The sequence below is a fragment of the Apium graveolens genome, chromosome 4 (assembly GCF_009905375.1).
Source record: "Apium graveolens cultivar Ventura chromosome 4, ASM990537v1, whole genome shotgun sequence".
Lineage (NCBI taxonomy): Eukaryota > Viridiplantae > Streptophyta > Magnoliopsida > Apiales > Apiaceae > Apium > Apium graveolens.
Genome location: NC_133650.1, coordinates 235,318,499 through 235,340,117, shown reverse-complemented (window position 1 = coordinate 235,340,117; position 21,619 = coordinate 235,318,499). Strand labels below are relative to the sequence as shown.

General features: G+C 34.7%; 1 protein-coding gene and 1 non-coding gene across 2 annotated transcripts; one reads left to right on the top strand and one right to left on the bottom strand.

Annotated features, from left to right (window-relative positions):
• The first annotated feature begins 492 nt into the window (after positions 1-492).
• On the top strand, positions 493-599 carry LOC141722721 (small nucleolar RNA R71). The gene has a single exon (XR_012575725.1). It is a non-coding gene; the product is annotated as a small nucleolar RNA R71 (small nucleolar RNA).
• A 16,831-nt stretch (positions 600-17,430) lies between these two features.
• Positions 17,431-20,758, bottom strand: LOC141720697 (short-chain dehydrogenase TIC 32 B, chloroplastic-like). Its single transcript, XM_074523266.1, has 8 exons — positions 20,507-20,758; positions 18,992-19,223; positions 18,808-18,887; positions 18,534-18,687; positions 18,335-18,413; positions 18,052-18,136; positions 17,918-17,964; positions 17,431-17,812 (listed from the first exon to the last, which is right to left on the bottom strand). The coding sequence occupies exons 1-8, from the start codon at positions 20,622-20,624 to the stop codon at positions 17,648-17,650; spliced, it is 960 nt and encodes a 319-aa protein (XP_074379367.1). The 5' UTR covers positions 20,625-20,758; the 3' UTR covers positions 17,431-17,647.
• Between the last annotated feature and the right edge of the window lie 861 nt (positions 20,759-21,619).

The following is a 21,619-nucleotide window of genomic DNA, read 5'->3' as shown; positions in this document are numbered from 1 at the left end:
TTACTCACTCCTTGCTGATATGGTGGCTGAATAGCATTCTGATTATTTCCCCAGCTGAAATTTGGATGATTTCTGTTGTTAGGATGATAGGTCGCTGGCACAGGCTGCTGTTGTCGCTGATAATTATTCACATACTGAACAGATTCATTGACAAGAGAACACTGATCCGTAGCATGAGAACCTGCACAAAGCTCACAAACCATAGCTATTTGATTAACTCCATACGTAGCCAAAGAATCAACCTTCATTGATAGCGCTTGGAGCTGGGCTGCAATAGCGATGGCTGCATCAACTTCCAGAATACATGCTACCTTGCCTGATGTCATCCTCTGAGTTGGGTTTTGATGCTCATTTGCAGCCATCGTCTCAATAAGATTGTACGCCTCAGTATAGCTTTTAGCCCATAAGGCGCCTCCAGCTGCTGCATCGAGCATGGGCCGAGATTGAGCCCCCAAACCATTATAAAAACCAGTGATTACCATCCAATCCGGCATTCCATGATGTGGACATTTTCTCAACATTTCCTTGTAGCGTTCCCAAGCCTCGCACATAGATTATGTAGGTTGCTGCGCAAACTGAGTAAGAGCACTCCTCATAGCAGCAGTCTTTGCCATTGGATAAAACTTCACCAGAAACTTTTGCGCAAGATCTTGCCACGTAGTGATTGACCCAGCTGGTTCAGAATGTAACCAGTCTTTAGCCTTATCCCTCAGTGAGAATGGGAAAAGCCTCAACTTGATAGCCTCATCAGTCACGCCATTATACTTAAAAGTGCTGCAGATCTCGACAAAATTCCTTATGTGCATGTTGGGGTCTTCAGTTGCCGCTCCTCCAAAAGAAACAGAATTCTGCACCATCTGAATAGTGCCCGGCTTGATTTCAAAGGTGTTAGCTTGAATAGCCGAATGAAGGATGCTTGACTGAATGTCATCAATTTTAGGCCTAGAAAAATCCATAAGAGCTGGATCAGCTTGAACAATATGATCTCCCATGTTTACTGGTTCTTTCTGCTCAGTTCCTGACTCCGAATCCTCAAAATCTAACTTCTCCGGTGTATCAAGAACTTCGTCTTTCTCCTCAGCTGTATCTAAGGTCCTCTTGCGAGCACGAGAACGAGTTTGCATAAACGCACTAAAGTACCTGAAACACAACCGAAAAGAGTAATTAACTACTACGTCCTAATCACTGAGTCCTAATGACCAATGATGGTAAGTACATAAACTAAACAACTACGCCGAGTCCCCGGCAGCGGCGCCAAAAACTTGTTAGGGCGAAAACACGTGCTAATATTCACGCAAGTATACGCGTTCGTAAGTAATATATAATACTTTCTAGTTCGTTCCCTCAGAGACTCAGACTAAGTTATTGTCTAATTTAACTCACTCACCAATGTATGATTACTTCTCAATGTTAAGATAATAACACTTAAAATTGTTGATTAAATATTAACTATAATTAACTACTTAATTAACCACTTAACTAACACTGCAATTTATCAATAATAAAACACTCATGAGATCACAACTTCATTATTACTTCCTTCTATAGCCATAGTTATTACCTTTAGCATGTGACAGTGATGATATTAATCGAATAACACAAAACTGATAAAAGCCAACTTTCATTGTACTAATACCATTCTATCAAACATCCACAATTAAGATAGAAATTGAATAGTCATCAATTATGTTGAGTTCCTATATGTCTACAGAAATTGACAACACAACGATTTAAGCACAAGTTATTCCTTTTGATTACATAGGGCAAATAAAACTGTTAGAGTTACCCACTAATCATGCACAACGTACATGAACCTATGCTAGCATGGCAAGTTCTAAATCTCAAGATCCACTGTCGCTTCACAAGAGATTAACACCCTATCTTATATGTTCGCGACGCACATAAGATGAATACGCACAACCAATACTAGATATCATGCAATCATCACACACTAAAGTATTAAACAATTAACTAAAGAATTCCATAATAAATCCGTTGCAACCCCACGATCACGATTAGCCCATAATAGAACTTATCGCCATCAGGGGTTCATATGAAATCATGATAAACGAACACAAGAAAATAACAACTAAACTAATTATATTAAAACAGAGTACGTCACAAGAGTAAATAAGTCAAAGCAAGAAAACTAGCATCCAACGTTACAACGAAACAAGAATCACAAGAATATATGCTTCCTCTTCGTTGCTGTGTGCTAAATCGGTCTTCTTCCTTATCTCCTTCGCTTCTTGCAAAACACAATCTAAAACATAATCCCCTCTTAATACTCTGTGAAAAATGTCTCAAATCTACTTATATAATAGTCCCATAAAACTCAGATTACATAGAAGTTGGAAGCCAAACAGAAGTAGAAGTCTAAAACAATATATTATTTTCCCCGACCCTGCGCGGCCGCTCAGCATTTCTGCGCGGGCGCGCAAGGCTGCTGCGCGGCCGCTCAGCATTGCTGCGCGGGCGCGCAGGACCCTACTGGAAAATTTCCAGGTTTGCTCCGTTTCTTCGCCGTAATCTGCCCGTTCTTTTCCTCTCGCAATGGTGAACACATGCCAAGGCTTATTCTTGATGATTCCTCCTCCGAAATGCAACTAATACCCTGAAATGCATAAACACTAGAAAAACGCATCAAATACACAAAATACTTGATTTCAAGACACCAATTTAAGCCATTTTAAGACGTTCTAAGTGGTATAAAATGCCACTTATCAGAAACACGTCACATTAGCATTACAATTCCCAAAGTGCTTCCTACCACAAAACTGGCAATCTGGTATTGGTGGACGATTGGGCCTCTGCTGATTTGAATTCTGAAAATGGTTGCCTTATCCTCCATTTCCTGATTGTGGTCTTCTGAATCCCACATTCCTATTACCCTGAAATTCTGGCCTTCTGTTAAAATGGCTCTGGAAATTACTTAGCTGTTGACCTCCTTCTGAGGTTTCTATCTTTCTTTTCTTCCCATCTTTTCCTTTCTGAGACATGTCACTCTTACTTTCGATCACCAGTGCTTTCTGAACCACTGCCACATATGAAGTCAACTCAAACATGGCCACTCTGTTCTGAATCCAAAATTTCAATCCCTGCTCAAACCTTCTTGCTTTCTTTTCATCTGTATCAACCTGGTCTGGCACAAACCTTGCCAATTCAGTAAACTTAGCCTCGTACTCAGCCACAGTAAGATCATCCTGGGTCAGATTCAAAAATTTGATCTCCATTTGGTTCTTCATATACCTCGGGAAATATTTTTCCAGAAACAGCTTTGTGAATCGCTCCCAGGTTATAAACTCACATCCTTCCAATGCTCGTGTGGATTCCCACCAATAGTTCGCCTCACCCTTCAGAAAGTAACTTGCAAACTTGGTCTTCTACTCAGCTCCTGCTCCGACTAATTCAAAAGCCTTTTCCATTTCCTCGAGCCATGCATTGGCTTCCACATGATTAGCACTTCCTTTGAACTCAGGTGGCTTCACTGCTTGAAACTGCTTAAAAGTCACTGCAGGTGGTGCTGCTGCTTGCTGCTGCTGTTGCTGATGCTGCTGTTGTTGCTGCTGCGTAAGATGTAACATCTGCTGCTGCATTAGTCCCAACATCTGGATAATCGCTGGATCTGTATGGCTCTCGGTACTATCCTCTCCTGAATTATTCCTTCTCTTTGGTGCCATTACTCTGGTAAGAAACAAGCAACATATATAATAATATGTCAAGCATTGTGTCAAATATGTAGCAATTCCTTAGCATATCAAAATTTGCAAACAGTATCTCTTCCCAAAATATCATGAACTTGCTACCATATTAACACAAGCGACATGATTATCACATAATCCTGCTTATTATCTCAAGAATAATAACACAAAGAAAATTACTCCGAATTATCCAAACTTTTTAAATCCTTGCTTAAAATCTTAATTAAACCAACAAAATAGCAGGGCAATGACACAAGGCCTAAAGCTAAACGCAAAACAGGGAACTTAAATAACTTAATTATAACCTAACCCAATAACCTAAATTTAATCCTATAAAAGCTAAACTACACGCGCCTATCTTATGTAATCTTCCTATGACTCATTTATGGCAATCCTAAGCCTGTTTCAGTGACCATAACTTGTAGCTCTGATACCAACCTGTGACGCCCTCCAAACCCGGGGTCTAGATTTGGGGTCACTTGCCACTAAACTGTAATAAAATAATCACAGCGGAATAATATAATAAATACGACCCCTTTACCTGCACTGGATCGATCACAGGTTATAGTATGGAACAGGCACTAATACAAACCAACTGTCATTACAAACTGTAAGTCATATGTCATAGCCTATTTGTATATTCGAGGATTCAACTCAACTCAAATAAGAATGTAATAAGTAAATAGTGGAACTACCATCAGAGAGATCTCGCAAAGTAATATCTGTCAAAGGATTCAGAGACAAGGTTCATCTACAGACTTGAGGAGTTAATTCACTGGAAGAAGTTCAAGAAGTTGATCATGCCTCAGTGATATAAATCAAGATCGTGGATTTAATCAAGTGACAGAGATCTCGTCAGAGTATCATTAATTACAAGGATTTAGTCTGAAGAAAATCAAGAGTATCAAAGTCAAGACATGAAGAAACATCACGGAAGTTAGTCACTCATGAACCAGACAGTACATCGAGTGTCAACGTTGAAGTGGTGGAATTGATTCATAATTTTCAGTGATTTTCAGAAGATTTACAGAAGAATGGTTGCTGCTCAAGACTAGAATTAATTCTCTATTAATTAATTAAGTCATCTAATTTGGAGGATTCCTCAACTAAGGGGGAGAAATAGCAGGGAGGAAGAAAAAGATCCTAAAAATGTACACTACACCACACCATTGTTGTTTGTAACTACGGATCCTATTGTACGGGAGAGGTGGTAAACACAAGGTGATTTTCTGATAAGGGAAGAAGCTGTTAGGGGAGTACCATTGGTTTTTATCTACGGATCCTATTGTACGGGAGAGGTGGTAAACACAAGGTGATCTTCTTTAATCAGTTGATTCTCATAGGGGGAGAAGCAAGAGATATGGGCTTCTCAAACAGGAAATGTGGTTGTACAAATGAAGATGGAACTACTTGAAGATATGTTCAGTCTAGAGGAACATCTACTTGGAATCTGGAAAATGTTAAATCTCATCCAGAACTTTTCTGCTATTTACTTTGCATGTATGTTTATATCTTTTTCTTATTTGTTAGTTGAGTTATCCTCTAGGTATTTGTGTGTTATTGTCTAACAAACAAATAGGGGGAGATTGTAAGTCATATGTCATAGCCTATTTGTATATTCGAGGATTCAACTCAACTCAAATAAGAATGTAATAAGTAAATAGTGGAACTACCATCAGAGAGATCTCGCAAAGTAATATCTGTCAAAGGATTCAGAGACAAGGTTCATCTACAGACTTGAGGAGTTAATTCACTGGAAGAAGTTCAAGAAGTTGATCATGCCTCAGTGATATAAATCAAGATCGTGGATTTAATCAAGTGACAGAGATCTCGTCAGAGTATCATTAATTACAAGGATTTAGTCTGAAGAAAATCAAGAGTATCAAAGTCAAGACATGAAGAAACATCACGGAAGTTAGTCACTCATGAACCAAACAGTACATCGAGTGTCAACGTTGAAGTGGTGGAATTGATTCATAATTTTCAGTGATTTTCAGAAGATTTGCAGAAGAATGGTTGCTGCTCAAGACTAGAATTAATTCTCTATTAATTAATTAAGTCATCTAATTTAATTAAGAAAATAAATTATATCTGCGAAGAATAATTTATTTATTAATTGAATTAATTGATTAATTAATTCTGAATTAATTCTAGGAATTTTCAGAAGTTTAATTGGATTAAATTCAAGCATTAAATCAGCAAGACAATTGAAAATGAACTAGCATGACAATCAGGATTGTCATACCGATTGTCATGCTAGGCCATATTCAATTGTCACACCGAAAGTTACTCTAGGAGGATGATTGTCTTGCTAGTTCATTCTGATTGTCATGCTAGTTCATTCTGATTGTCATGCTAGTTCATTCTGATTGTCATGCTAGTTCATTCAGATTGTCTTGCTAGTTCATTCAATTGTCTCACCGAAAGTCTTGCCAGCTATAGGATTGTCATGCCAAGTCAATTCTATTCGTTTGTTGATTTAAAAAGAAGCAGAGAAGCAGCAACTTATAATTAAGAACACAGAAGTCAAGAAACAAGGCAGAAAAGAAAATCAAGAAGAAATATTTCATCTTTTCATCTGCATACTTCAAGATTAAATTTCTAGATTGTAAAGTTAAATCCAATCCACTAGAAATCTTTATCTTGCTCTTGTGTATCAATCTAGCGGATTAAAATCCCTAGAACTTAATCTCAAATTGCGTTTAGCATTTGAATCTTTTTTATTACAAAAATAGAAAAAGTTCATGTCGAATTTATTCTAGATTTGTGATAATTAATTTGAGATTAATTCCTTGTAATCGATACAGTTGTTGTAACACCTTTCAAGTTTAATAATATTTTTATTTAACTTGAATTTTGTTTCACATTTTTTATTCCGCATTTAATTCGATTATTCGGTACTGTTTGTATTCAACCCCCCCTTCTACAAACACATTGGGACCCAACACAAACCATAGTCTAATTGGTCTTACAGATTATTCAAATTTTATTACAAACCTCTAGACTATCCAAGCGTCCCAAAATAGTCTACCTGGAATACACACCACTATTTACAAGCACTCGACTTCTGACCAAACTTGGATCTCAAGCCTGCTCTGGCTTAGCTGAAAGATTAGATTGATAAACAAGTATGAGCGAAAGAAATGCTCAGCAAGCAATATAAAATGTACTTGAAATGATAAACCATATTTTGATAATAACTGAACAAAAGGGATGAAAGCAGTAATATTTGATCAATAATAAAGCTTCACAAGCTATCAACAATAAATGATAATTTTTAGATTGGAATCTAACTCCGACGGACGTACTATCACATGCTGATCAGCCCGTGTGATAGCACAAGGTCATGATTCATAGAAACATGTCCCCAAAATACGAGTACTCAAATAAAAAGGCAATATACCTGCCTGTGGCAAAAATGGTGTCATAATATTTCATACAACACATAGAAATAGACCTCCGCTGGACCGTCCGTCCCGGTCACTTACGCATTCATCCAACCCATAAAACATTTTGATCAAAGGAGCCGAATCAAAGGACATCCTTAACCATATAACTCCCCATTTCTCATGGTCCAGAGTTATCTCAACAATCGATGGCGAAATAACTAGAACAATTAGTTATTCGCTAATCTCAATTCAATGTTCTACTGTATAGAGTAATTTATAGCGAAATATAAAACGTTTAACTATTCTGAACTTAGAATAGTATGGAAATTGAAAGAATAAATTTCAGAGTCAATACCAATGGAATGATAAATGAAGATAGAGATACTTGCATAATATGATTCAAAATAACCGTTACTTGAACAATAAGTGAAGTTAGGGGTACTTGCCTGGTATGCTCGATAACCTCTTACTATAACTCAGCTTATAACTGATGGATACTATCTCCGTCTAACACTTGACTGCACTCCTTGCTACTCAATTCTATAAACAAAAGAACTATCTTAATTGATAGAATAAAACTCAATCGACGTAACTATACGTCTGGACATCTACCCGATCGTTTATAACTAGCATGGCATTTTAAAACTGTAAACAGATAGCATGCATATCATGCAACACCTAGTCATGGCATTCATATAACACATAATCACATATTTCATGTAACACATAAGACAGATCATTAAAAGATACGTTCTAAGGCGTTCAGAATTAAAATCAATTCAATATTAATATTTATCGATCAAATACCGACTCAAACTAATGCACAAATCTAATGATATTGCAATACAAAAGAAATTAGGTCTTAAAAGTATTTTTATTGGAAGCGCAATATTTTTCTGAGTCTGTACGCGTTCGTTTCGTATTAAACGGACAAACGGTTGATTTATTATGAATTTTTGAACATTTTTCGGAATAAAACGGGTCTCCGAATCATTTAATAATTAAATAATAAGGCTCGAACACTCGAAAATAATTTTATAAAAATTATCGAGCTTGGAAAATAATTTAAAATAATATTTTAAAGCTCGAATTTATTTTTCGGAATTTTTAAATCAAAAATAAATAATTAAATCTAATTAAATAATCAATTAAAATTAATTAATAACTAATTAAATTAATTAATCAATTAATATTTAAATTAATTGACCAATTAAATAATTAATTATCAACTAAAATTAATTAATTAAATAATTAAGATTTATTTTGTAATTAAAAATAATTTTAAAAAATAATAATAAATTTTTGAATTTTAAAATAATTAAAATCAGTTTCTGAAAATTTTATAAAAAGAAAATATAATTTTTGAAAATAAACAAAACAGAAATCCTGTTTTTATACAATTCTGAAAGTACAGGGACTGGAATGAAAATATTGAAAAACTCAAGGGACCTACTTGCACTTTGTCCTCGTCCCCGTCACCGGTCGTCGGCGATCGCCATTAACGGCGATCCCGAGCTTTTCCGGCGAGCCAAAACCGACCCAGAAATACACCAAATCGACAGGGATTGTTCACTACGTTGCCAGGAACTCATTTACACAGCCAGAATTTTCAATATATCAACGAAACAGCCGGAATCATTGCCTGAAAATTCCGTCGCCGTTTCGACCCGTTTTCCGGTCACCACCTTCCCGACATCGTCTGTTAAAACCAGTGGTACCATTCGATTCGTTGCGCAACGATCTACTTAACCATGCAATCAATTTAAACAAATAACCCCCACAGCAAACACGCCTAAATCCAATTAAGAACATTCAAAGCTTCAAAACCCTAATTTTCATATCCGAGAATCAAAGCCACTTTTCTACATGATGCAGAACTCAAAATATGACATATTATATACCAAATTGACCAGAAAAACATACTCTACAACATGGAAGCATCAAATCACATCAACAACATCAAGAACAAATTTTCATAATTTAATTATCAAATAATTTAAATATAAATAATTAAATAAGAAAATTACTGTGATTTCTGGTCAGAAACTGATGATTGATTCAGAAAGAAGATTTCGAGAGCTTCGTTTTGATATGCTGCACGCCCGAATCGGAGTTCGATAACGCCTTCGTTCGTGTGTTTGATTCTCGTGAACGTATCGGTTTCTCGGGTTTTTCTCTGTATTTACGGTATTTTAACTGGTTGCAAATGAATAAACGGAATAAACGAAATAATAAATAGGCTATTTATATTTATGAAATATTGGATCGTTCTGGATCGTTTTGGATCGTTAAATTAGTTGCTTAGCCGCTAAGTAACTGTAAAAACGATACAATTCAATACCAGAATTGGATAATTATCAAAACTGGGCTTTTTATAAAACACCATATACAAAAATAACGTAAAAATATCCCGTCTTTTTAGAATACGGGTTTTGTTGAGTACCGAAATGATTAGCGTATTGAAAATATTACGCCGGGCCGTGCACGGGTCAAACCGTAATCCGGATCGAAAAAGTTAAAATACGGAAAATGTCCGGATTTACCAGATTAGGTTAGGAAGGAGTTTTCGGAAGAGTTTCGGGTTGTAAAAACGCAAAACGGTTGAAGTTGGAAGATTCCCGGCTCTATAAAATAATTTTATAATTATTCTGAAAATAATTAATAATTCATAAATCATTATAAAATCATATAACACTCCCAAAATTACCAGAAAAATACCACAATTATCTATATTTTATTCTGGACATATAAAAATTCAAATATTCAAATAATGTCACATATAAACATTCAGATATTAATTCCACTTTTCAGATAATTCACCAAAATTCACATAAAATCACATAAACAATTCCGAATAATAATAATAATATTTGAAAATATATGGGATATTATAACTACTATCTCGACGGATGTTACTCATCCGTTGGATATCACTGCACCACTTGAAATTTCTACTATTGTTACTAGTGCAGATGATTTGGTAGTTGTACAATCCCTCTTAGGATTGAGGGAAGGGAGTGAACAGAGTGAGAGGCTGATTTGCTCTCAGGAAAAAGGAGAGAAAAAGAGTGAACTAATGCAAGATATTTCTTCCATCTTGGAAAAAGAGAGTGAGAGGAGTCCCATATTAAAAGGTGAAGGTGAGGGTGGGAAGCCAAGGGGAGCCCTTGATGCAAAAACAGAGAGAAAATGAGAGAAAAGCAAGTACAGAAGAATGGGAAGAGCCCATTATTAGTGAGTTAAGGGATGTCAATGAGGCTGAAAAAAGCAGTTATTTCAGCAAGAATATCAAGTTGTCTTAGACTCTGTTTCTTATGAAGCTGAGGCATTTACTCACCCTATTCCAGCTTATCAAACTTTGGCTGAACAGGACAATGAGGCTGTTGAGAGACTACTAAACTTAGTGCACATAACAGCTTTAATGCCTAGGGCCAAGGATGCAATCAACTCTCTTTCACCTGCAATTGGTGATGATTTTGAGTTAGATTCTAGTGGCACATTTGGGGATGCTTCTAATGATGAAGAGGAGTGCATGGATATAGGGGAGATGCAGGTCATAGCTCAATCACAAACACTACAACATGGATGTTTAGCTAAGACTGCAGTGAGCATCACTTCAAATCAACTCTATTCCACATAATCCATCAGACTTAGATAACTCTTCAAGCCACTACAGATGCCAACACTAAGAGTCTTCTCCAAGCACACCTTGAGTCTCCTCACTTGCATAAAATTCAATCTCTAAAGCAAAGTCAAGATGTGTCTGAGATCAAGACTAAAATTGGATAAGTCAAAAAAGACATCACTAAAAGATTGGAGTCTATTCTTCCTAACACCACAATGAGAGATATCAACAGGCAACTCAGGAAAGATTCTGATTTAAGTAGCAAGGTTGATTCTTTGGACACTAAGCTGAAGGCCTTAGAAACTTCCATCACAAAATCCAAATCAACCAAGTTCACCAGACACTCCTTCTTTGAAAATTGGTGGCTGCAAAAACTTCCAACCCTACTCAACCTAATGCTAACAAAAAGGGGGAGAAAGATGCACTTGTCTCAGTTAGTGAAGAGGAGACAACTGCAATCATTCCAGTTAGTGAGGGGGAGAAAGAGCACAACATTCAAGTCAGTAAAGTGATTGTTCCAACAATTACTTTCTCTAAGCCACCGGTTCTTGACAGCATTGACTTGATCAAGATAGCATCAGCTGAGCTAGAGCTGAAAGAAAAATGGAAGAAGCTTGACGAGAACATTGAGAAAAATTTTGGTCCAATTGAGAAACAAGACAAATCTGTAAAACATTTCTCACATTTCTCTCAATTGAGACCAATTTCAATCAATGAAATGAGCCTAGGAATATGGGAAGGGTTAACCCTCAGCAAGAAAACCTCGACAAGCCGATGTGATTTTTCAGCCAAAGAGAAATTATCCAAAAAATTCAAGCAAAAATCCATTGGACCTAGTCTATGAAACTCCCAAGCCTGATGAAAAGAAGCTGCTTGGAAGATCTATTACTTATTTCAAAGATCTCAGAGACTCAGTCTTGAAGAAAAGAATTGCTAAAATCTACAGAAATGGAAAATTGATTTGTGTGATGGGTGGACATCCATAGTTTGCTGAAGCTAAGAAAGAAAAAAAGGTGAGGCTCAAACAACAGCAAAAGCAAGCTGCTTTACATTCCAAGAACCAAGCTAAGAAGCCTGCAATCACAGAATCTGAAATGCCTGCTGTGATAGCTGAGTCTGTTAATGAAGAAAATCAAGAAGAACCAAAGTAGATAAATAAACCAAGACTAAAATTTAGACCAAATAGGAAGCTGGATTTTGATGAAGATAAGGAAGAATACATGTCAACCCAATCTACCACTTCAAGTCAACCAGCCATGCCCATAATAGAGCAGGTTGAATTCAAGGTTTATTCTGACACAAACTTCCATGGTGAACCCATAATTCCTAAGGATAAACCTACATATTAGGAAAGCCTACCACTCCCTGATCTAAACATCCCAATCCAAACCAAGGAGAACAAATTCAAGAGCAATCAAAAAGGCCAAGCCTGTCAAACTTCAATCCAAAGACTTAGCCAAACCCAAACCAACTGTCAACAAAGGAGATCAACTCTTCATCTGTGACATCAAGGAATTTTCAGACCCAAATCTCTATCTGGATGAGCTAGAAGAAGTAAGTCCTATTGATGCTTACAAGCATCTTCCAGAGAGACTGGTCTTCAGGTATAAGGGTGGAAAAGAGCTAACTCGACCTCTTCACAGAATTCTCAAAGAAGGCTATTCTGTTCTAGTAAAAAAATTATCCTCAATAAAGAAGAACTTTGGGTTTAACATTGTAGCCAAAAAGATGGTACTTGATAAAATTGAGGACATAATGAATAGGAGGAGAAACCCAAATGCACTCCCAAGAGTCTTAACTATTCCCTACAATGGAGATAGAGTGCATTTGAGGCCATACTGGATAATGGAGTTCAAGGATGAGAAGAATATCAGAAGATTCTTCATATTAGATGATCAACTAAAGATTTCGAGTAATGAAACTCTCATGGAGATGCAAGAGATGCTGGATCAGACTAATGAAAATGAATCTGAATTCTACATATAACTTTAAAATCAGATTGAAGAGAACAATGAGAAATTAGGAAAGAAGTTCAGGCAGTCAAGGAAATAAATTAAATTTGCTCAGTCTAGAGGAGCACCTTGAAAATGGCTTGTGAGGTTCTCTATAAGCCTTCCTCTGTATGATTTTCAATAAATTGCAACACTTGTTAATTTTATCTACTATAAATTAGTCTGTATTCATAAGGTGTTTTGTTATCATCAAGTTTCTCTTAATTTATGCCTACAATTTCAATAGACATAAATTGGGGGAGATTGTTAGGAATATGTTGTGTACTTGATGATAAGTTAAATAAAACAACTTAATAGATTTAATTTAGTGAATTTGTAGCTCTCGATGGATGATCACTATAACATCCGTTGAGAGCGTAGTTTATGTATTAATAAGTCTTGTAACACATTTCTGCATTCTACTATACCTTAATGATCTAGATTTTGTAGGATATTCAAATTCATGTTGATTACTAGTTTGATATGCAAAATAGGCTGGCTAATTGTAAATATTAGATTCCTTATAATTTGAATAAGTGAAATAGTGTTAACTACTATGGAAGGCTTTCAATGCATGAGTCTACAAGGTTTCGACGGATGACCCAAGTCACATTCAACGGATGATCTAATGAAGCTTCGAAGGATGATTCAACACATTTTCAATGGATGATCCAATGAAGTTTCAACGGACGTTTAAAATCAAACTACAGTTGATAGTGACTTGACAGTCACATGGGTTGATTAGATGTAAATGGAATCTGGCATCCTATCTACATGTTTTAGAGAACAAAGAAGCATTTCCATTTCCATGCTAACTTGAAGATTTTCAAAGATGTTGGATAGAGAAATGAAGAAGCGTGTGATTAAACTAAGAAACATTTTGTCTTATTAGTTTGTCTTTTCATCATGTAACTTGGTAATATATAAACCAAGAGTAGAGAGTAGAATACAAGTGATTCAATCAAGCTAGAAAACATTCAACTAGAGAAATAGATAAAGAAAAATATGTAAAAAATTTCTTTGTAGTTTGTAGTTCTACTTGTAAGCAGCTGTGTACAATCTTTGTATCACAGAGTTCTCGATTTTATATATATATCTCTAGTAGAAAAGTTCAATCCACCAGAAAGTTTTTAAATACTTGTATTTAATTACTTTATGTTTGATTTCTTCAATATTCCTATTTCCGCACTTTAGCCAAAGCAAACACAGTTATATATTCAAGATAGAACAGTTCTTAAATTCGAAAAAAAACCAGAATTACATTCAACCCCCACCCCCTTCTGTAATTCATTGTTAGATTGTTTGGGTATAACAAGTGGTGTGAATTGAGTTGGAATGGTTGTGATTGAATTGGATTGGTATTGTAATTGAATTGGATTGGATTGGTATGGAATGGCATTGTAGATAACCTGCAATTTTTTTTCAAAATCTATCCTTAAAACTGATCAACAGTAGCCATAACTGACCATTTTTTACCATAAGAATTCCCAGAAAACCGACCGTCATTACGTATAACCGACCATATTCTTCATAAAACCGACCATCTCCTTCACAGGGTGGTCGGTTATGTGATTTTCAATTGACTTCTGATTTTAAACCGACCATTATGCACCTTTTGACCACGGTCGGTTTTAATGTTTAGTCAATAGGCAGATTTACAGTTATAACCGACCGCGGGTGGTCGGTTTTAATCCGATGACATGGCACCATATGTGCCCACGTGGCGACACGGTCTCAATTGGACCCACCTATTAGGCATGGGAAAAGGAAGATGACCGACCGTATATCTAGTCGGTTATAATGGTTTAACCCGACCAGATGTTAAAACTAACCAAACTTAAACCGACCACTATTGGTCGTCGATTTTATTGTTTAAACCGACCGTTTTGTCTTAAAACCGTCCACTTCTGACGGTCGGTTTTGTCCTGTTTTCTTGTAATGAATAATTTCGATTTCTCTCATTAGATCCTCGCGCATGAAATATAGTTAATACTCCCTCCGTCCCTCCCAATTGTTATCGTTTTCAAGCGAGTGTTCGATACGTATTTTAAGATAAATAGAAAGTATAGTTCTATACTACTAGACTTATGGCATCAGACATCGGTTCAGAACCGATGTTAAAAAAAATCTTAACCGATGTCTTTGCGTGTGATGTTAAATGTCTTCAGCCTTTGACATCGGTTAACAACCGATGTCTATTACAGTGTTATACATCGGTTTTAAGATTAAATGTGATATCTTTGCAACAAATTTCAGCTTATATTACAGTATTTCTAGGTGAATATGAGTATATTATGAGGTATTTATCCATTAAATATGAAACCCACAAGCTCTAAAAGCCATTTATTAAAATTCTTTCGAACAAAACGATGTGAAATGCTAGATCAGACATCGATTAGATTAGTTTCCCGATGTGAAATGTTTGATCAGACATCGGTTAAATTAGCCCCCCGATGTGAAATGATGGATAAGACATTGGTGTTCTTCATGAAACCGATGTTAAATCTTTTTATTTAACATTAGCCAGTTTCTCTAACCGATGTTTACTCTTTAAAAGGGGGAAAGTGTACCGTAACCCTGGGGAAAAAAGACAAGTAAATTTTTATTTTTTTTAAAATGACCATAGACAACTGTTAACAAAATCTGCCGATGTCAAAGTTAAAAGCATACATTTGGCCTTTTTAATTTCTGAACATAGACAACGCCTACTATGTGAAACCGATGTCAGTATTCGTATTCAACATCGCTTTTTTTTAAACCGATGTTAAACAAGATTTTAATATCGGGTGCATTACATGCCGATGTCTAAGCACCGATGTCGTATCTACTATTTCTAGTAGTGTATGACTTTTTTATTAAATTTTCTTTTCATAAATAAAAGTTTAAAAATTCTATTTTTATTCAGAAAAAAGAATTTTGTTAAAAAATGTCATAAAACTATACTTTTTATTTATCTTAAAATACGTGTCAAACACTGTCTCGTAAACTATAAGAATTGGACGGGAGGTATATGTTATAACCTTATGTCGAAGATATAGTACTGACACCCTGAACACTGTACTCATGTTTCTTAAATGCTGATGGTTAATAATCCATTACTATTGGAACCAGCTGATCGGTGGCATTCATTACTCTACTGTCTACTACCCCAGATCAGTACTGGCTAAAAATTACTTAAATATGTATTGTTCAACACATGCAAGTGTCTCCCAAAAAATCATCCTCCATCAGTCCATCACTGATCTATTCATCTTTCCTGTTTTGCAAAGTATTGGCCCTCAAATTAATGTCCATCACTATAATCCTCTTCTTGTCATGTTTTTCCTACTGCCATCAAACTATTTGCTCTTCATGAGATTTCTGCCCCCACAATATGACTAAAACTTCATGGCCTTCACCTAATTACGTTTTGGTGCAATTTATTGCATCAGAAGTGTGTATTACCCAACTAAGATTAGTTTTACAAATTTTAAGAGCATATTTTCTCTTTAATCATAACTAACTTTACAACCTGTGCGATGCATGGGTCTTCATTATATTTTTATATTATTTAAATTTATTATAAATTTCTTTTGAATCATTACGTTATTAGTATATTTATAAATAATAATAAAAATATTTATTGTTGGCAGGATTCGAAACTGAATCTTGGGTAATGTATAAATAATAATATAAATATTTGATGTTGGTGAGGTTGGAACTTGGCAGTTTTAGTAGTGTATAAATAATAATATAAATATCTGATATTGGCGGGGTTCGAACTTGAGAGCTTGAGTAGTGTATACTTTTTTAGTATTTGAATCTGACGGTCCTGATCACCTTAATTTAAAAGAACTGACGATCATAAATGAGCATAACTAAACCAACCAAAAAAGGCATACCAACCAAAAAAAAGAATACAAAATTATACCATATTCCGATTATTACAGTATAAATAGATTATATTATAAAATCATAACTTTACTTACTTTCTCTCTTCACACATTTTTGTACTCTTACAAATTAACAATGTTTTTAATAATAAATAATTAATTAAGGAATCAATTTAAAGAATGTTATGGGAGATAGCACATCCTAAATCACTAAAAATTAATAATTTATATTATTTATAAAGTGCAAACTAAGAGGCGGTTGCAGATTCTCTAAACTGGTTAATACGGATGAAAACAAACATTTGAATATACATGAAATGTACATAAAAAGACATACTCAATTTCAATAATCGGCCAAAAGTACGGTCTAATTAGATGAACATGAACATCTATTCTTAAGCCTGGTTGTACAAGGGGATTTGTGGGATTGGAAGAAGGGGTCATTAAGAAGTTGTAATTTTGAAAACTAATGCACATTAAATCTCTGTGAAGATGGTTTTTTTCTTGAACTCAAACTAGTTGGCAACATTTAGGGTTTTCTAGTGTCCAGAAAGGAATTGGGGACCAAAGGGAGACAGCACGTACTGAATACGAAATTGATTCACTCTTCACATGACAAAAGGCCCTACTCATTACTTTGACATGTGGGGGACTCTGTTCATGTATAGGTCTCCAATTATACTCCAATTCCAATCAACTCCAAAATTAACATCTACTACAACTGAAGCCTAATCTGATACCCGCTCCAACACGTACATAATATAAATGGTATATATAATATACTATACCTAGAGGTGGCCAAATGGTATATATAATATACTATAGTCTATACCACATGCATGCTAACAATGATTATCAGGGGAAGAGACCAAACATACTAGTAGTATAATGTTCCGGGACTTGGTACAATTTTCATGTACAAATACAATACGCAAGTTTTGTCTTGTACAGTAAGAAAATACACACTCTAATTAAGCAAAAACAGCAGCATCCTGTTTCTTCATAACTTACACAACTTCAAATAGTAGCTATGCATATATTATATATGTATGTAAGGACAGATGATCGATCAAGCAGAGTTAGCCAGCTTGTTGCTAAAGTCCCAGAGTTTCTTGGCTAACCTCTCGTCGGTTGCGAATTTGCTGGGCTGCCATTCATTGCAGTCCTGATAATACTTTCCACTTACACCTTTCAATTTAGGGTGGAGGGCTACATAACAGGTTGTGGCTGCTCCCTGATAATTTAATGTACACTACTCATTAGGGGGGCTGCTTAGGACTTGGGCCACTCGCAATTCTTGATAATGAAAGAAGAAAAACAATAACTGTGGGAGTAATACCTGTGGGACATTCTTCCAAATGAGAGGAGTAACCAGCTTCAGAAGTTCTGATATGATAATAATTGACAAAATCTAATTAGACGACATAGATAAACGGATATATGCATGAAACACTGGACAACTTTAATACTTACTAAACAGAACGGCCGAGTATTTAAAGAGGTTTGTCATAATCAGTCCTGGATGTACCGAGTTCACTGTAATATTTGCTCCCTCTGCCTGCAATGCAATGGTGTATATATAAAAATTATAACTATATATAACTTGGGAGTACGTGATAAAATATCTACACTATTTTTAAACCATGATGGAGATCGAATCAAGTAACAGCCAGATAACAGTAAATAATAATTAATATCAAAGAATAGTTTATTTGAAAAAAGTTCAGTTAAACGTAAGAGATTGAATATAAATCACCTGTAGGCGCCGGGACAGCTCATTAGCGTGCAATACATTTGCTAATTTGGATTGTCCATAAGCCTTCTTGTCCGAATAGCTGGTGAAAGCAAGAGCTTAATAAGAAGTGTACGCAAACAAATATAATGCACATGCATATGACATGAAACAAGTATAGAACTTTTAACAATATACTAAATAAGTGCAGCTGTATTCATACCTCTTTTCATCATTGAGGTTTTCGAATAGTATTCCGTCTGAATAAGTATGCTGGTGAGCTATTGAGGATAAATTCACAATTCTACCTTGAGTACCTGTAGATTTTGCTGTCTCCTTCATCTTGTCAAGTAATAGATTTGTCAACAAGAAATGCCCTGTAACCCAGTATAACCATTTCTCATTAAAATAATATAATAAAAGTCCTTAATTCTATATTAGCACATTCAAAAGAAGAGAAATAAAAAATTGCTAGTATCAAAAAATATTGTACATACCCAGATGGTTTGTTGCGAATTGTATCTCTATCCCATCTGCAGAAAGTTGGTATGGGCAAAACATAATGCCAGCATTGTTTCTGAAATTCATAAAATAGAAAATAAATATTGAAAATTTCGAGCCTCTTTGGACTTGTCGGTCTGCAACATTATAAGTGTTAGGAAAAAGAAAAAATAAACGTACATGAGAATGTTGAGAGGAAGGTTAAGAGCCTTGAAGCTATCAGCAAAAGCCTTAACAGATTTAATAGAGCAGAGGTCAAGTTTAAGAACATCAATTCGAGCATTTGGTTGGTCTTTAAGAATCAGCTGCTTTGCTTCATTTGCAGCCTCTACGTTCCTTGCTGCTATTATCACATGAGCTTTTCTCAGTGCTAACACTCTTGCTGTCTCTAACCCAATTCCACTTGCCCCTCCTGCATGAACATAATTATCATCATATCATGACACTTACTAATTAAATTTCATGAGTTATAAGTTATAGTATTAATCTGAAGTGACATTTTTTTTTATTAATTTGGTGTAGTTATCAGGAAACAAAACATAAGTTTATATTATTAGGTTTCCAGCTAGAGGGACTATTAAATACAAAAGAGAAAAAAAAAAAAGAAAAAATTAGAGATAACAAAAGAAACCAATGTATATAAACTAAGAAAAGAGAGCATGGCAGCCAACTTATAAGCCACTTATTGGCTATTGCTTATATATCAGTAAGAGTTTATCTACGATTGATTGTTTGTCGACATAACTTATAAGTTGAATTTATAACTTATAATCTGATAAATTGAATGCTAGTAACGACGTACTTTTTCTCAACTTATTTTAATTTTTCGCTGATTTATTAATCTCGGCTTTAAAATATATATTTTTAATGTTAATCTAACTTAAAATTCAAGAATTAAGATAATTATATTTAATAGTTATTTATTTTAGTTCATTTAAAAAAAACATTCTGACTTATAAGTAAAATTATCCAATCACTTATTTAATTTAAAAGTAATCTTCTACTTATCACTTATTCATTTTAAGTCGTAAGTTACTTATTTTATTTTAAGATTTCCCAAACGAGCACCTTATTATAATACCAAAAAAAAATTTGTGTAACAAAAAATGCCACCTAAACACAAGTACACAATTATAGACTATAAAACAGCCAATTTACAGAACCAAAAATAAATAATAATGGATGCAATTAATCTTGCTTATTAATTTTTTCGGTCCCGTAATACATATTTAATATTGCTTTAGTTATGAATTATGACTCCATCTTAAGTATATATTAATCAGATCACTGTACACATCATTTTGGACCACAAATCTATAGTAAGAGCAAATCAAGTCTTATAGGTATTTAAAGAAACTATATATTCCTACCAAATCAGACGACAGTGCAATTTAGTAAGTTTCCTTGCTGGTATATATATGCACAAATTAATTGATATGAGTAACTTGTTTCTATTTTGCACCGGAATTCAATCAAATATGTATGCCTTATGAGCAGACATCAGACGCTACGTAAATGTAAGATATGTAAATCATCACACAAAAAGGTTTGCAATAATATGTTTTCTATCTACATTAATTTGTATGAATAACGTATGTACGTATTCGGTGGTGGCAGTTGTAGCGTTTTGAATACTGAGAAAATAAAATATGGCGAACTACCGAAAATATTAACGTTAAAAAAGATGATAGTTACCAGTAACGATGGCAGTGAGATTAGAAGCATCAATGCCGTCAGTGACTTGTTCAGCAGTTGAAGCAGATCCGAACCCGCTTGGTCCTGCCATTCCTGTCATCAATGAAAATATGCCCATGTTCCCCTTTCCTCTTATGTAAAATATATATAGCTCTTAATTGAAATATGTAAGACGAGTATGAAAAAATGGACAAGAGAGAGAGAGAGAGGACACAGAGATGTTGTTTTGCTTTTTGTAGAGATAACTAGCTCACCTCTACGATGTGTTTATATAGGCCACCCTCTTCTTTATTTTTTACCCTCGTAGGAAATTCAAGGATTCCCGTGTTTGCCTTTTTTCCTTGCCTAGAGTCTGTACTCTGTATGTACTTCTGTGTTTAAAAGCAACCGTCTCATTTAACAATTCAAAATAACATACTTTTTTCCTGTTATTTTTCCATCAATCTAAATTCATATTTTATTAAATTAAATCATATATAATAATAATTTCTATAATATAAAATTATGAACTAACAATTTTAACCTTTTATTAATATTTACTTACTTTTTATTTATCTTTATCAAATTTAACAATTTTTTTGGACATAACAAATTTTGTAATAGACAATAAATTTGTGACGGAGAGAGTATTTGTCTTTTGAAAATATATAAAAATCGATGATCAATTTCAAAATTGATTGACAAAAAAACTTATTTTTTTATAGTCAATTATAAAGTAAATTCTCAATCTTTCACTATATTAAAAATATTTACAGCATCATAGAATGAAGAAGAATCTCATACCTTAAGTAATTCTGGATTAATACTTTTATAATTAATAATTCAAAAAATATGAAGGAAAATAAAGTCATGAGAGAAAGGAAGATGATGATTTGGCGAGTTATAGGTAATTAATAATGAGGGCATGAGGGACGTATGGGAACATTCAACTCACCAAATAAATTCATCTACCAACCTATCAACTGTATATCTTCTAATTTTCATTTATTTTTCCCCCTTAATACGACTCGCCCGATAACAACTAACGAGTAACATATATTCACAATATTCCTTGGAAAACAAATACTACTACAATAGTACTCGTACGTGAATTGAATCTAATATCTACCCCAT